Source organism: Chinchilla lanigera, unplaced genomic scaffold (assembly GCF_000276665.1).
Source record: "Chinchilla lanigera isolate Chin_1 unplaced genomic scaffold, ChiLan1.0 scaffold00093, whole genome shotgun sequence".
NCBI lineage: Eukaryota > Metazoa > Chordata > Mammalia > Rodentia > Chinchillidae > Chinchilla > Chinchilla lanigera.
In genome coordinates this window covers 1,771,425-1,786,169 of record NW_004955494.1, presented here as the reverse complement: position 1 = coordinate 1,786,169, position 14,745 = coordinate 1,771,425, and the positions used below count along the sequence as shown (strand labels likewise).

The following is a 14,745-nucleotide window of genomic DNA, read 5'->3' as shown; positions in this document are numbered from 1 at the left end:
CGACTTAAAAACACACTGCTTTTCTACACAAGGCTTTGTTTATAAATTTCTCTAACAGAAAGCTATGTGCTTTGTGTCCCATGGAGGGCTGGTCCTGGCATAAACCTGTAGGTACTTTGCCTTGGTGGGCCTGACGTCCAGAAGGCCCAGGGTGCTGTCTGTGTTGCTTGGCTCTTTCCTTAGCATAATCTTGCCATGTTTTGGGAACATCTCAGTCCCCTAAATCTCCTCTGGAAAAACACAATTTTCAAACTGCTAAAAATGTAACTCAGTGCAACTTGTTGATACGTTTCGGAATTTTAACTTTTTAGAAATAAAGTTTTATTGTATAGAAATGTTGAAGAGTAAAAAAAGAGAGGGAATATTTTATTTGCTCAATGTCTTGTAATGATGAGACCAGGCTACACTTGTCAAAACTAGAAATTAGCATTGGTACCTTAGTATTAACTACAGTACAAAATTGATTCAATTCTCACTGGTATTTTTCACAAAGAGCCTTTTTTTTTGGGTTTCAGAATATCCCCATGTGTTTAGTTGTCACATCCCCTTAGTCTCCTCTAGTTTGGCACTCACTGTTCCTTAGCCTTTCCTAGTTTTTCATTACCTTTACAGTTTTGAGGATTGCTGTCCAAGCATTTTGTAGGCAATCTTTCCATTTGGCCATGTCTGACATTTTTCTCATTCTGAAGTGGCGGGCTTTTGAAGAAGAGTACCACAGAGTAAGCCGTGTTGGTGTCCCCAGTGACGACAACATTGATCACTTGGTTAAAATGATGCCTTCTAGTTTTCTCCAATGTAAAGGTACTATGCTTTTCCCATACTTTCTTCTTTAGGAGTTACTAGGTCCAGCTCAAATTTAGTTGGAGGGAAGGAAAGCTCTTCCTCCTGAAGTGTTCCCCAAATCTGTCTGCTATACTCATCTCCCTCCTCAAATTTTCACCATATTGGAAGCAGACAGAAATAGCTCCCATTCTCTCATCTGCAGTTTCCTCACTGCTGTGCTTTTTACTCTACTCACTTTCTCCACCCCTGAGCAATGCTGCCATTCCTTATCCTATTCTTCCTCCAAGGCCATGATCCTAGCTGCACCTAGAATCCTAGATGGTGTCATTTGGGAGCTTTCTCCTCCCCTGTGTCTAAAGTGTAAATTCCTGTACCCAGGAAGCAGTACCAGTATCAGTGAGCAAGAACACTTGCTCTTCCTAAGGGGATGGGGGAAAAGCTGCAAAGATGCTTTTATAATTTTTGCTCCTATTACATGTGCTTATTAACAATGTGCTTGATATGCTTGATTTCTGAATATCTGGACAAATACAGATCATTTAGAGAATTTGTGCAGATTAACAGCTGCTGTGGAAGAGTTGCCTCTCTGCCATTTAGTGGCAAGATAGGCACAGTCTGGGAAGCAATGTATGTGTGTATGTATGTATGTATGTGTGTATGTATGGTCTTTTTCAGGCAGGGTTTCCCTGTGCAGTTCAGGCTGGCCTTGAACTCACTTTGTAGCCCAGGCTGGCCTTGAATTCACAGCAGTCCTCCTGCCTCAGCCTCCAGAGTGCTGGGATTACAGATGTGCACTACATGCCCAGCCTCGGGAGCATTTTAAAGGGCTGCCTAAATACAGGAATACAAGATTCTTAAAGAGTAGCCAAAATATGTCAGGTATACAAAGGGAGTGGGGATTATTTGTTAGGTGAAAGTGTTTGATTTTTGAAACCAGTGATCATTCTTTCTTTCCTTTTGGTATTCTTGTTCTATGTAGGATAGACTGGTTGATACTAAGTATAAGCCATAATTTGCCCCTGTAAGTTCTTTCTGATGTTTGTATTCCCCTTGGTCTTTTATTGGCTTTCTTTTTCTTGGTTCAGGTACTGTGAAACAGCTAAAGGCTGAGAATAGAGGAGTGTTGGGGAATAAAATAGAGGAGACCTTGTTAGAGAAAGGTGTTGTAGTATTATGGCAGATACATTTCAGATATATCAAAAAGTACAAAACCAAATGGTTGCTATATAAGCTAGAAAGATTGAGGCTGTAACACTTATATAGCCTCCCGCGTGGCAGCTTTTGGTTTGGGAGTTGATATGCAGAACAGCTCTGAGTGGAAATGAAGTATCAGCTGTGGTTCACAGATTCCTCACTCATGCCTGACTTCTACAGCTACTATTCGGCAGTTAATATTTATTCTGTCTTATGTTTGCTTTGGCTTTTTTTCCTCATCCTGTCTTTTCCTTACTTTTCCCTATCATTGTAAATAAGCTTTTGCATATGTGTAAATACAGCTTTCTGTTCACATGTTCAAGTTATACAATTATTAAAACTCTCATTTTTATCTCCCCTGCCTCTGAATGTCAGCTCCATGACAGCAGGCTCTTGGTTCCTCCGAGCTGTAGCCCGAGAGTCTGGAATGGGGGCCTGGCACATGGCAATCATTTAGTAAATATTTGCCAAACATGGTAGTGTTGTACTTTCCCTTATAACATGAGGTGCCTGCTTTTGCCACTGTTACAAATCTGTGAATTTTGTATTTAGGTTTTGTGGAATTACAGGGTGAAAATGAGATTCAAGAGATGGTGCTATAGGATCTCTGGACTTTAGTTTCTTTCTTTGGAAGGTAAGTCTGTAACTGTATCTCTGCACCTGATCTCAGGTTCCAGGTCAGCTTCATATAGATGCAAGCTGGGACTGTTACCTTCACAATCATTTCTTCTCTTCTGGCAAAGGGAATGGGTTTCCAAAGGACAGTGACTGAATCTGAGAAGGAAAACACTCTACCATGATACTGATAACACTGATTTCATTCTTTTTTATGTCTAAAATATATATTTTTTGTTTTGTTTTGTTTTTCTTAATCCACTCATCTGTCTATGTATACCTCCACTGATTCTATACTTGGGCTGTTGTGAATAGTGCTACATAAACTTGAGAGTGCAGAGATCTCTGATATACTGTGTTCATTTCCTTTGGCTATATATACAGAAGTGGAATAGCTGGATATTGTCAATCTATTTCTAGTTATTTGAAGAACCTCTATATATTATTCATAATGGCTGTACTAATTTACATTTTTGCTAACAATGTGTAAAGATTTTTTTTCATATCCTCACATGCATTTGTTGTTTTTGCATGTTTTGGTAATACACACTCATTCTGACTGGAGTGAGATGCTTCTTTCTGATTTTAATTTGCATTTCCTTGATGACTAGTGATGTTGGGTATTTTTTCATGTAGTTGTTGGCCGTTTGTATATCTTTTTTTTTTTTTTTTTTTTGTCTTTTTGAGACAGGTCTCACTATGTAGTTCAGGCTGGTCTTGAACTCGCAACAGTCCTCCTGCTGCAGCCTTCTGAGTGCTGGGATTGCAGGTGTGTGCCACCACACCGGGCTTGTATATCTTCTTTTGAGCAATGTCCGTCTACTCAGTTGCTTGTGTTTTATTTGGATTATTTTGTGTTTTGTTTTTTTTTTTTTTTTGAGTTCCTTATATGTTCTGGATATTAATACCTTGTCAGATATTTTCTAACATTTCACATGTTCTTTTAATTTTGTTGGTTGTTTTCTTTGCTGTTCAGTGGCTCCTTAGTTTGATATAATCTCATTTGTTTATTTGTGCTTTTGTTGCCTACGCTTTTGGGGTCTTATCTAAAAAATTATTGCCTGTAACTGATGTCTTGAAGTGTTTCCCCTGTTTTCTTTTAGTATTTTTGTAGTTTCAGGTCTTACACTTAGGTTTTTAAAATCTATTTTGAGTTGATTCTTATTTATAGTGAGAGGTTAAGTGCCAAGTTTCATTCTTCTTCATGTAGATATTTAATTTTCCCAGAATCATTTATCAAAGAGCCTATCCCTTTTTCAATGGTTGTTTGTTCCTTGTTTTTTCCCCCCTTAGGTCTTTTGTTTTTTTTGTTTGTTTGTTTGTTTTTGGTTTTTTTCTGGTACCGGGAACCGAACTCATGACCTTGCGCTTGCCAGGCAGGCGCTGTGCCGCTGAGCTAAATCCCCAGCTCCAGGTCTTTTGTTTTTTGAGACAGGGTCTCACTATATTGTCCTGGGTAACCTTGAACTTGCTATGTAGCCCAGGCTGGCCTCAAACTCACAATTTTCCGGCCTTAGCCTCCTGAATGCTGAGATTACAAGAGTGCAGAACCTTGCGTGGCTCTCCAGTGTATGTTTTTGATACCTTAGTTGAGAGTCAATTGGCTATGGATATATGGATTTATTTTTGGAATCTCAATTCTATTCCATTAATCTTTGTGTTAGTTCTTACGCTAGTAATGGCTCTCTTGGGTGCTGTATCCCAAGAATATCAGGTATTGTCAGGTCTCTAGCTTTGATGTTTTGTTCAAGATTGATTTGGCTACTAGGGGTCTTTTGTGATCATGTGTGTATTTTAAATTTAAATTTAAATTTATTTATTTTTGTGTGGTCCCTCCCACCTCCAGGGTGTGCCTTCCCGTTATCACACCCAGAACTATGGTTAACCAATCAGTGGAATAATTTAGTAATCACACACTCTTAATCCCAGCATCACACCATTTAATCCCAACATCACACATTTTAGAACCAGCCACTTCTGAAAAACCCCACTTATGATCACATGAGGATTTAGGAGGACATCTAGATGCAAGCTATAACATATGTTGATCAGGGATAGTAGTCTATAATTTCCTTTTTTTCTTTCTTTCCTTCTTCCTTTCTCTCTCCTTCTGTCCTTCCTCCCTTCCTTCCTTCCTTCTGTGACTTTGTCTAGTTTTGGTATTAGGGTAAGTCTTGATTTTGGAAGAGTTATTTCCCTTTTCAAGTACAGTGCAATGTATACACATGTGGGTGGAATGTGCCTGTCAGTCTCTACAGGCTGTGCAGAAGTGGGATCATTGCAGCATGCTGGGCAAGTATGGTGCACCACATGTCAGTGTCAGTGATAGCGCAGTATGTTAGGCAGCTTTCCATTGCTATGACAAAATACTTGAGAAAATCGTCTTGAAAGGAGGAAAGATTTATTTTGGCTCACAGTTTCAATCTATGGTCAGGTACAACCATTGTTTTTGGGCTTGTAAAGAGGCAGCTCATCAAGGCAGGAAGGTGTGGCAGAGCAAAGTCACTTACTTCGTGGCAGCCAGAAGAGAGAGAGAGGGAGAGAGAAAGGGAAGGAGGGGAGGAGAGGGAGAGAAAGAGGGAGAAGAGGGAGGGGGAGAGTATCTAGGCACATGATATACTCTTCAAGGACATCCCACCCTAAGTGACTTATTTCCTCCAACTAGTCCCAACCTTCTATAGTTTCTGCCACTTCCCAGTAGTCCATTCAATTATGAACCCATCAATAGGTTAATCCATTGATGTTATGAGAGCTTTTGTGATCCAGTCATTTCCCAAAAGCCCCACCTCTGAACATTGCTGCATTGGAGACAAAACCTTTGACACATGAGCTTTTGGGTGACATTTCAGATTCAAATAATGACACAAGACTAAAGTGGGGCTACTTATGTGGCCTTTCGGTGGACTGATGCAAGGCAACAGAGGCACAGCACTTTTGTACAATGTAGTGACATCTTTCAGGCTTGGGGCTGTCAGGATGGTAGGGTCTTTCCAGTGTGCCTGGGTTGGTGAATTCTGGCAGTAACAGGGATAGGATGATGTCTTCCTGGTGCAGACTCACTTATTAATCTTCAGGTTGTGTGGAGTTGGAGCTACTTCAGTGCCCTGGGGGTCCATGGCAATAGTGGTTGGGTCTGTTTTGGTTTAGTTTCAAAATAGCACCATGTAGAGCAGTGGATTTTGCTCCACAGTGGCACAGTAGCTGCCTGGAAAGTATGAGGTTGTGTGTTTGATTCCTGGTACAAAAAAAAAGCACCATGCATCATAGCTGGGGGAGGATTCTTAGTATATGAATTGGGTTCAATCACTGTAGCTGTGTAATTGTGTATATCACCCACCTACTCCCTAACTGGGTTTGGGGCTTAGAAGGGCCCCAGGATTCCCCAGCAGCAAAAACATTAGGTGACTATGATGCCAATATGGACTGTTGAGGGCCTTTTGTTTATCTTTTCCCATCATGCATGGAAGGATTTTCCCGGGCTCAAACTGGTCTAGACTGGGGCAATGAGGCAGTTGGTTCAAGGAACTTTGTTTTCTTCTTTACCAGACCATTTGGGTCTCTGTATCGCAGTTTCTCTGTTTCATCTGTGATGTATTCCAGTGCTCTTCCTGAATGTTCCAGCTGGACAGCAGCTGTTCTTTGCTTTTCATCTTTCTTTGTGTGTAGATGCTTGTACCCAGTGCTTCTAGTTAGCCACCTTTTTGGAACTTTCCTCTTGATTATCTTTTGTATAGACACCACATGAAGATGAAGAAGTACACAGCTGTAGGGTGTATGCTTCAGCCAAGTTTGGATTGCTGTGAAGCTCCTTCTTGACATGGTGTATGCATTAGCTAGTCTTTTTTCATCTCGTAATGTTGCCCCTTGGAACCTACCCCTGTCTCCATGCCTGCAATAGTCTCTGCTCCTATACTTACCTCTATTCTGCTCCAACTGTCATGAGTGATCAGAACTGTCAAAGCAGTCTGTGGATGATGATATATGCTTAGAAACTGTAGAGGCCATGACATGGGAGACTGATCCAGTCAGCCCTAAATTGAGTAATTGGAAAGACTAAAATTAACTGAAGTTTTAAGTAAAATTAATTAAAATTTTATTCTGTGTTCCTGTTGTTTTCTCTTTGACTTTGAAACAGAATGACAAGATAGTATGAAAAACAGGATGGAAACCAGAGCTATTGCTCTATAGGCAATGCAAAGTACATTATTTTCATAAACTCCAGGAGCCAAAACTAGGTTTTAGTGTTTTGCATGGGAAGTGTCACATTTTTTAAAGTGTATATAGATAAATACGTTTTTCTTACCAGTGCAATGATTATGCCTCTCTGATGAGAAGTACAAAATAGTTACAATTTTAAAACAATGTTTTTTTTTTTTTTTAATTTTTTATTTTAAAGAATAAAAGAAGGATAACATAGTAATAGGGGGGACTTAGCAAATTACAGACAAAATGGTAGGAAATTATCAATGGTTATCGTTTTACGTATTATTATCTATAAAATAGTTTCTCAGGAAAACAAATAGACAAATAATAGTAAGTTAGAGACAAAAGAGGTAGGAGATTATCAAGAGTTGTTATGCTATACTTTGGTATCTTCAAAGTGGCTTCTAAAGAATAAAAATAGAGCTATACATGAGTGATCTATTGAAAAATCATTAACTATTCTCAATGGTTGTTGTAGGAAACACATAATAATAAACATACATTATGAAACAGGATAGGAACATTCCAAACTTAACACAGTTATGGATAGATTAGTAGGAAAATATCAATGGCTGCTGTAGTATGTGGTGGTATCTTCAAAGTGGTTTCTCAGGAAGACAGAGATATGCAAGAAGGATCTAATAAGTAGTTACAGCCTAAGGGTTGTCAAAAATAGCATATTACCTCCTCACCAGTGACTCCTTTCACTGAGGTATGATGGCTGGAAGGAAGGCCAGGATTGAAAAGAAGGACCGAGAGACTTGCACCTGTGACTAGCGACAGGCTAAAACAATGTATTTTTAAAGAAGAAAGTTGAACTTACTTACTCACTGGTGGGTATTGCCTAAGGAGGCCTTTTATTAGTGAAATTAATTAAATGACTCTCTCAAGTCTCTGTGTAATTTATTTATTTATTTATTTATTTATTTTTTCCCGGTACTGGAAATCAAACTCACCACGTCGCGCTTGCCAGGCAGGTGCTGTGCCACTGAGCTAAATCCCCAGCCCTGTCTCAGTGTAATTCAGCCTGTCAACACCAGTAGCAAAGTACCTGTGAAAATCCATTTGTATATTTCTGGAGATTTTTTCTCCAGAGTAGGCCTTTTGGAAACGTATTTGCAGCTACCACAATTGATCGGTAGAAGTTCACTACCTAGGCTACAGTGGGCCAGGTAGGGATACAGAGGCACTCATAGTTCAATCAAAAAGTGGTCAAGCAAACACTGCTTTTGGACAAGTTCAAGCTTCATGCAGGTTTTCTAGCCAGCCTCTCTCTGTCTCTGTCTCTGACTCTGTCTCTCTCTGTCTGTCCCTCTCTCTCCCTCTCTTTCATTCTCTTTCCGTCTGTCTGTCTCTTGTGTGCTGGGTCCTGGAGCTGCATGGAGATGAGTAGGGACTGTGAATTATTTACCACTGTGTTCCTTGGGCCTGCCGTACAGTACACATTCTGTAAATCTTTTATGAAGGAATGGAAACCTAATTTAGCAATCTCATTATGTTAGACTTAGAGTAGCTGAGACTGAGAGAGGGGCAGTGGCCTTTCCATAGCTTCCTTTGGCTGGGGCCAAACTTTAGGGCTCTTGGCTCTTAGTACAACTTCCTTCTACAGTTATGTTGCCTTCCTCAGAAACTAGCCTGGCCTTCCTATTTCTTTCTAACCCAAATTATTCTTTCTCTACATCTTTTCTAGTAATTTACACCTTGGTTTGAATTCTGTACAATTTTCTGTTTGCTGTAGCACCACAAACTTAGCAGCTTGATATGATGTACATTTACTACATCACCATTTTGGGCACAGCTTAAATGGGTTCTCAGTTCAAGGTGTCACAAGCTACAATCAAAATATTGGCAGGGTTTCATTCCTTTTTGGAGTTTGGAATCCTTTTCCAAGCTCATATAGTTGCTGGCACAATTCAGTTCCTTGCAGTTGAAGGACTGAAATCTCCATATTTGCTATGGCCAATAGGTGGCCACTATCAGTGTCTGGAGGCCTCCTAATTTCCTCCTTCTGACAACATGGGAGCTAGATTCTTCAAGGCCAGCAGGAAGATCTTTCACCTCAGGAAAAGTCAAGTCCCTCTTTCAAAGCTTTCTGCTCATTGACTCAGGGCCACCTAGGCTAGTCTTCCTTTTGTTAAATCAGAATTGACTGATCAGAGACCTTAATTGTATCTACAAATTGTCCTTTACCTCTGCCTAATTACAGAAGTAACAACTCATCTTATTCATAGTCCTACTTATTCCAACATAAGTCCTACTTATGCTACTGATGGTATGTATCTGAGAAAATGGGAATCTTAGGAACCATATTCAATGTACCATAAACATATGTACTGTATTGAAATCCAAGCAAGCTGGAGTCTGAAGGACAATAAATGAGTCACATCTATTGAATTTCTTAATAACCATACTCATCTATTTTTCAATTATTTGAGCTCATCTCCTTTTTCTAAAACATGTATGAAATACATGCTAAGGCAAGTATATTTGAATAATTGACTATAAGGGGCAGATGGCTCCAAAGATCATGGTTAATTATAATGGCCCCTCTCCTCAACCTTTCTTTTTATTGTTTGGCATTTAAATATGTTTCTGATTTCTGAATGTTTCCTTCCCTTTAACTTTCGCCACTTCTCCCATTGGTAATGAAATCTAATTTTCAGTTTAAGGTTGCTTAATTTTCATGTTTTTGTGTTCAATCTTTTATGAAAAAAATTATAGAACATGACCTCACATTTAGCACTCTGTAGGACCTGGGTATATTTGGATTTGATCCTTCTGTTTGACATTTCTGGTTATATTATCAGCATGTGTCTAGACTTTAGTCCACTATCTTTGAAATGGAGACTCAGTATCGTTGATACTGTTTCCAGTTTCTGAACTAGTCTCAGGGTTCATTCATTTAGATACAAATACAGAGGGGATCATTATAACGTCTAGCTTTCCTATTTCTGGTCATAGCTTTTCATTTTCTATTTGAGGATAGGTTACAGAAGGTCAAGCCCAAATCCAGATACTGTGGCATGAAAATGATCCTGACTGTGGCACCATGTCAGGGGACTTGACCTAAGCCAGGAGCCATACATATTCATCAGCACAGAATCAGGACGTTGCCTGAGATGAAAGTGAGAGACTTTCTTCCCAAACCATGTTCCTTGCTGCTCTAGGGCTGCTGGTGCCAGTAGCAGTGGCTGAATTTCTCATTGGCCTGGTTGGAAATGGAGTCCTTGTGGTCTGGAGTTTTGGAGAATGGATCAGAAAAGTCAAGGGATTCTCATATAACCTCATTGTTCTGGGGCTGGCTGGCTGCCGGTTTCTCTTGCAGTGGATCATGATGTTGGACATAATCCTGCTTCCATTTTTCCAGAAAAACCATTGGCTTCGTTATCTCAATATCTTTTGGGTGCTGGTAAGCCAGTCTAGCCTTTGGTTTGCTACTTTTCTTAGTGTCTTCTACTGTAAGAAGATCACGACCTTCACTCACCCTGCCTACTTGTGGCTGAAGCAGAGGGCCTATAGCTTTAGTCTCTGGTGCCTTCTGGGACACTTTCTCATCACTTTGCTACTTATAATCAACATTGGCTTAAAGCCCTACAGTTTTACCCATGGAAACAACAGCATTCCATACCTCTTTTCAAGCTGGCATACTCGTTTAATATTTCAGATCGTTGCGGGAAGTTGGTTTCCTTTCACGGTGTTTCTTGCTTCCTCTGGGGCCCTGATTGTCTCTTTGTATAGACATCAACGGAAGATGAATGTCCATAAAGCTGGTAGGAGAGATGCTCAAGCACAGGCTCACGTTACTGCCCTGAGGTCCTTGGGCTGCTTTCTTATATTGCACTTGGTTTATATTGTGACTGCCCACTTCTCCCTCACTTCCCAGTATTCTCCTGCTGATCTCACCAGGGTCCTAATCTCTGAAACACTCATGGCTGCCTACCCATCTCTTCATTCTGTCATATTGATTATGGGGATTCCTAAGGTAAGGCAGACTTGTCAGAGAATCCTGTGGAAGACAGTGTGTGCTTGGAGATCCTGGGGCCCAGGATGTGAGGAGAAAGATGTGGTGAAGATGCTCTTTAGAGATACTCTTTTGATAGCTCTCTATAAGGGAATTGACTTTCATGTCTTTTTTAAGTTTTTTAAGCATTAAGTTTATTGGTACAATTTAGGTATATATAATGATCATATTCATTATAGGGAATTTGTACCTACATGATATATCTTGATTTTTCTCAATCCCTTCCCTTCCCTTCAACCCCTCTTCCCCTCATTTATAAAACTTTGCTTCCATTTTATCCTCCTTTTATTATTTTTTTCTTTTCCCTTTCTTCCTTTCCTCCTCTCTCCCTCCCTGTTCCTCTTTCCTTTTGAACAGTTTCTTCCTGTTTCAAAATATCTATTGTACATTTTGGTCCTTATTTACTCTTTCAATTTCTCACACTAGGGAGACTGTGATATTTATACACATGTCCGATTTACTTAATATTTTTCTTCCTGGCACCAATTCAGTGAATGGGCAACAAGAAATACAGAATAAAACCAATATTATTTTTTTTTCCATACAAAGTGAAATTTAACATGTTACAGAAATAAAGGCAGGGGCTTATATTTTAGAAGAGATATGCTGTGCTTTCCTATTATAGAAAAAAAGGAACAATATAATGATCATTAATTTTTATGAAATTTAATCTATCAATAATAGTCATTTTGGATAAGCTTTTAGAAACTCTATCAAATAAATTTCCCACTTCTACACTATAGTGGGCCTACTTATATAAGTGAAGAATGAAACATCTTTATATGCTGGAAGTATCTTTGAACCCTAGATTTACCTTTCAGGATAAAAGTCAGTTTGCTGCCATTCTTGATATTGAGCTCCAATGCCCAGGACTTGGACTGAGACAAAATGGATGTGAGGGGCCCTTTCCTCTGCTGTCAGAGAGAACACTGCAGACACCAGGTGTGATGGTGCTTGCCTGTAACCCCAGTCCTCTAGGAGCCTCGGACAGAAAGATTGTGAGTTCTAGTCCAGCAAGAACAAGATCCTTCTCAAAATAAAAGCATAATAAAAGGGCTGCAGGTGTAATCCTGGATTTAATTCCCAGTACTGCAAAACAAACAAACACACTTCTTGTGAAGAGAACGTCCTTATCCTCTTTGGTCATTTAGCTATACTGACTGTCGACTCTGGCCTCCCCAAAGCTGCAGTCAGAGTTTTATGTGCAAGGTCTTTGAAATTGGAAGGAGATCATCTGGAATGTCAAATGCATGGTAGTAGAGACTGTTTTTGTCTTTTGCTGTAGCTGGATGACTAGAACATGGCCTCACTCATAGTAGACACCAAAACAATGAGTATTTTAAAAATGATTGATCAGCTGTGCTAACTGGTCTTACCACTCTTCTTTGTATCGTAAAGAAACTGAGGCTCAGAGATAGGCAGTGGCTTGCCTAGGATTGCACAGATCTTGTGGCAGTGCTGGGGCCACTGCTGTTTTCTGACTTCTTGTCTGGAGCTTTTTCTTGACTTCATGTTACTCTTGCAATATGCCAGCTTTGCCCGTCCTTCCTTTAAATTCCATTCTTCTTTCAGTGCATTTTCTCAGCCTTGAACACATTCACTTTGGTATTATTCTAGGGTATCTGGAATCTACAGGACATTTTTCTACTTCTCATCAACCAGGTGAATAATCTATTTTCATGAATCTACTCTCTGTCATATATCATTTCCTTGCCTAAAGTGTGAATTGATGTACATGAAAGACATGTGGATGCCCGACATCATCCAGGGGACTGGCTCTGTTGGGTCAATGTGAATTATATCAGGTCAAGTATCATCTTTTGTGCTCTGGAAATGGTAAAATGATTCTTCTTGGTTATATTTTTATAATAGGATGAATTTCCACTGTGTTATTACTATTTTATACAGATGTACTTCGTGACCAATCATAATAATGATCATGATGGTACCTAACACTACCTAAATTTTGTATTGGGCTTTATATTTTATCAAGAGTTTTTATATGTAGTCCATTATCTTATTTTGTTTTAATAGCACCTCTATGCAGTTAGTAATAGTTTTCTCAAATCATCAATTGGCAGATGAGATAAATTGAAGAGTCCATTTTTTGGATTTTAGTTTGTGCTCTTTCCAGTAAACCTAAGTAGTTCATTATCATACTTGCAAGACTTCACACTAGTATTGGCCTATGGGATGCATAAGTTTATGAGTATTTTTAAATGCATGAAATAATAATTAATTTTTCAAATTTGGTATTGTTGGTGTACTGGGTGCTAAGATCCAAAATCTGCCAATTCAAAATTTTTAAGATTTGCTTTTCTCAGAGACATAACAATACCGAAGATATAGAGCCAACCCAACCTAGTGTCTATTAATTCATGAAGAGATAAAGAAAAAGTAACATAAATACATGCAAAGGAATATTATACAGCTTTTTAGCTTTGATTTTGTTGTTTTTTTGAGACAGGGTCTTGCTGTGTAGTTCATGCTGACCTTGAACTCGTGATCCTCCTACCTCACCGCGCCCCCCAGTTCTGGAATTACAGGAATGTGCTACCATATGTGGTACAGGTTTAAAAAAAAGGAAATTCTGTCACTTTTGAAAAAGTGAATCTAGATGACATTATGCTAAGAAAAGTAGGTTAGGTGCAGAAAGATAAATACTGCAAGATCTCACTGATATATGGAATCTGTAAAAGCCAAACTCATGAAGCAGAGTAGAATGGTGGTGGCCAGGTGTAAGGGATGAAATAGGGAGATATTCATCCCAGAATGCAAAGCTTTAATTAAGCAAGATGAATAGGTTCTGGAGAGCTAACGTACAAGATAGTGATTATGGTTAATAATACTGTATTACACACTTGAAAAATGATAAAATAGATCTTAAATGTTCTCAGAGGGAACTATGTAAGGTGATAAACGTAATTTGCTTGATTATAGTGATAATTTCACAGTGCATGAATATATCATAACATCACACGACACTGTAAATACATACATTTTATCTGTTAATTATATCTCAATAAAGCTGGAAAAAATCTTTCATTTTCCTAGGCACCGTTTGGGATTCAGTTTCCTTCTAAGTGATTTTGCATATGACAGGTGTGAGGCTCGTTTGTGTTTTAGCCAAGAAAACAAATCTGGAGGCAGATCTGTACTTTTGATTGATTCCTATGTAATTAAATCTTTTACATTTTGCATTCTGAGTAGCAGCAGGGTCATGTACATGTTTGTGTGTATTTGTATACAGATATTAATAGCCTTCCTTTTAGTTATGTGTTATACTCTGTGATGGTGTAGTTTGGAGATTTCAAATGTTAAAAATGTGACATGTGAACATGATTGAAAATGATTCAAACAATACAGGAAAGTTGAAAATGAACAGCAGCTGGACATGGTGGTGCGTGCCTATAATCCCAGCATTCAGGAGACCAAGACAGGAGGATTGCCATGAGTTTGAGGCCAGCCTGAGCTGAGTGAGTTCAAGGCCAGCGTGCACTACATAGTGAGACTCTGTCTCACAACACCAAAACAAACAAACAAAAAGAAAATAACAGCGACACATTTACATTTCCACTGCCTAGATAGAATCATCCATCTTTTATCATTTGTCTTAGTTCTGGTGGTTATTTTCACAAATTAAATAGTAAAATTTTATTGCTCTCGTTTAATCAGCTTTGAATGATAGTTTTGAATCCCATTTATCAATTTGGGAATTATCTTGTTTCACCCTTTTTGTAAATTCAAGTAATTTTTTCATTTAAGCATTATATTTTCAACTCTTATTTTGTGAATCATGATCTGTGACACCATGTATATAGAGTCCTTACCATATAGAGGGAAGAAATTAGGGTTTCAGCTCTCCTGCACTTCTTGCATATTCTGACTTCTCCCACCTGTTATATCAACATGTGGCTTAGGGGAAAAAT

At 39.0% G+C, this 14,745-nt stretch overlaps 1 protein-coding gene across 1 annotated transcript; it reads left to right on the top strand.

The window, feature by feature from the left end:
* Positions 1 to 9,943: 9,943 nt before the first annotated feature.
* Positions 9,944 to 10,948, top strand: LOC102006041 (taste receptor type 2 member 5). The gene has a single exon (XM_005405531.1). It carries the CDS (start codon positions 9,944 to 9,946, stop codon positions 10,946 to 10,948), a length of 1,005 nt encoding a protein of 334 aa, XP_005405588.1.
* The last annotated feature ends 3,797 nt before the right edge of the window (positions 10,949 to 14,745 follow it).

What these genes read in the sequence shown, in the direction of transcription:
- LOC102006041 (XM_005405531.1), top strand. Translation starts at nt 9,944, where the DNA reads ATGTTCCTTGCTGCTCTAGGGCTGCTGGTGCCAGTAGCAGTGGCTGAA.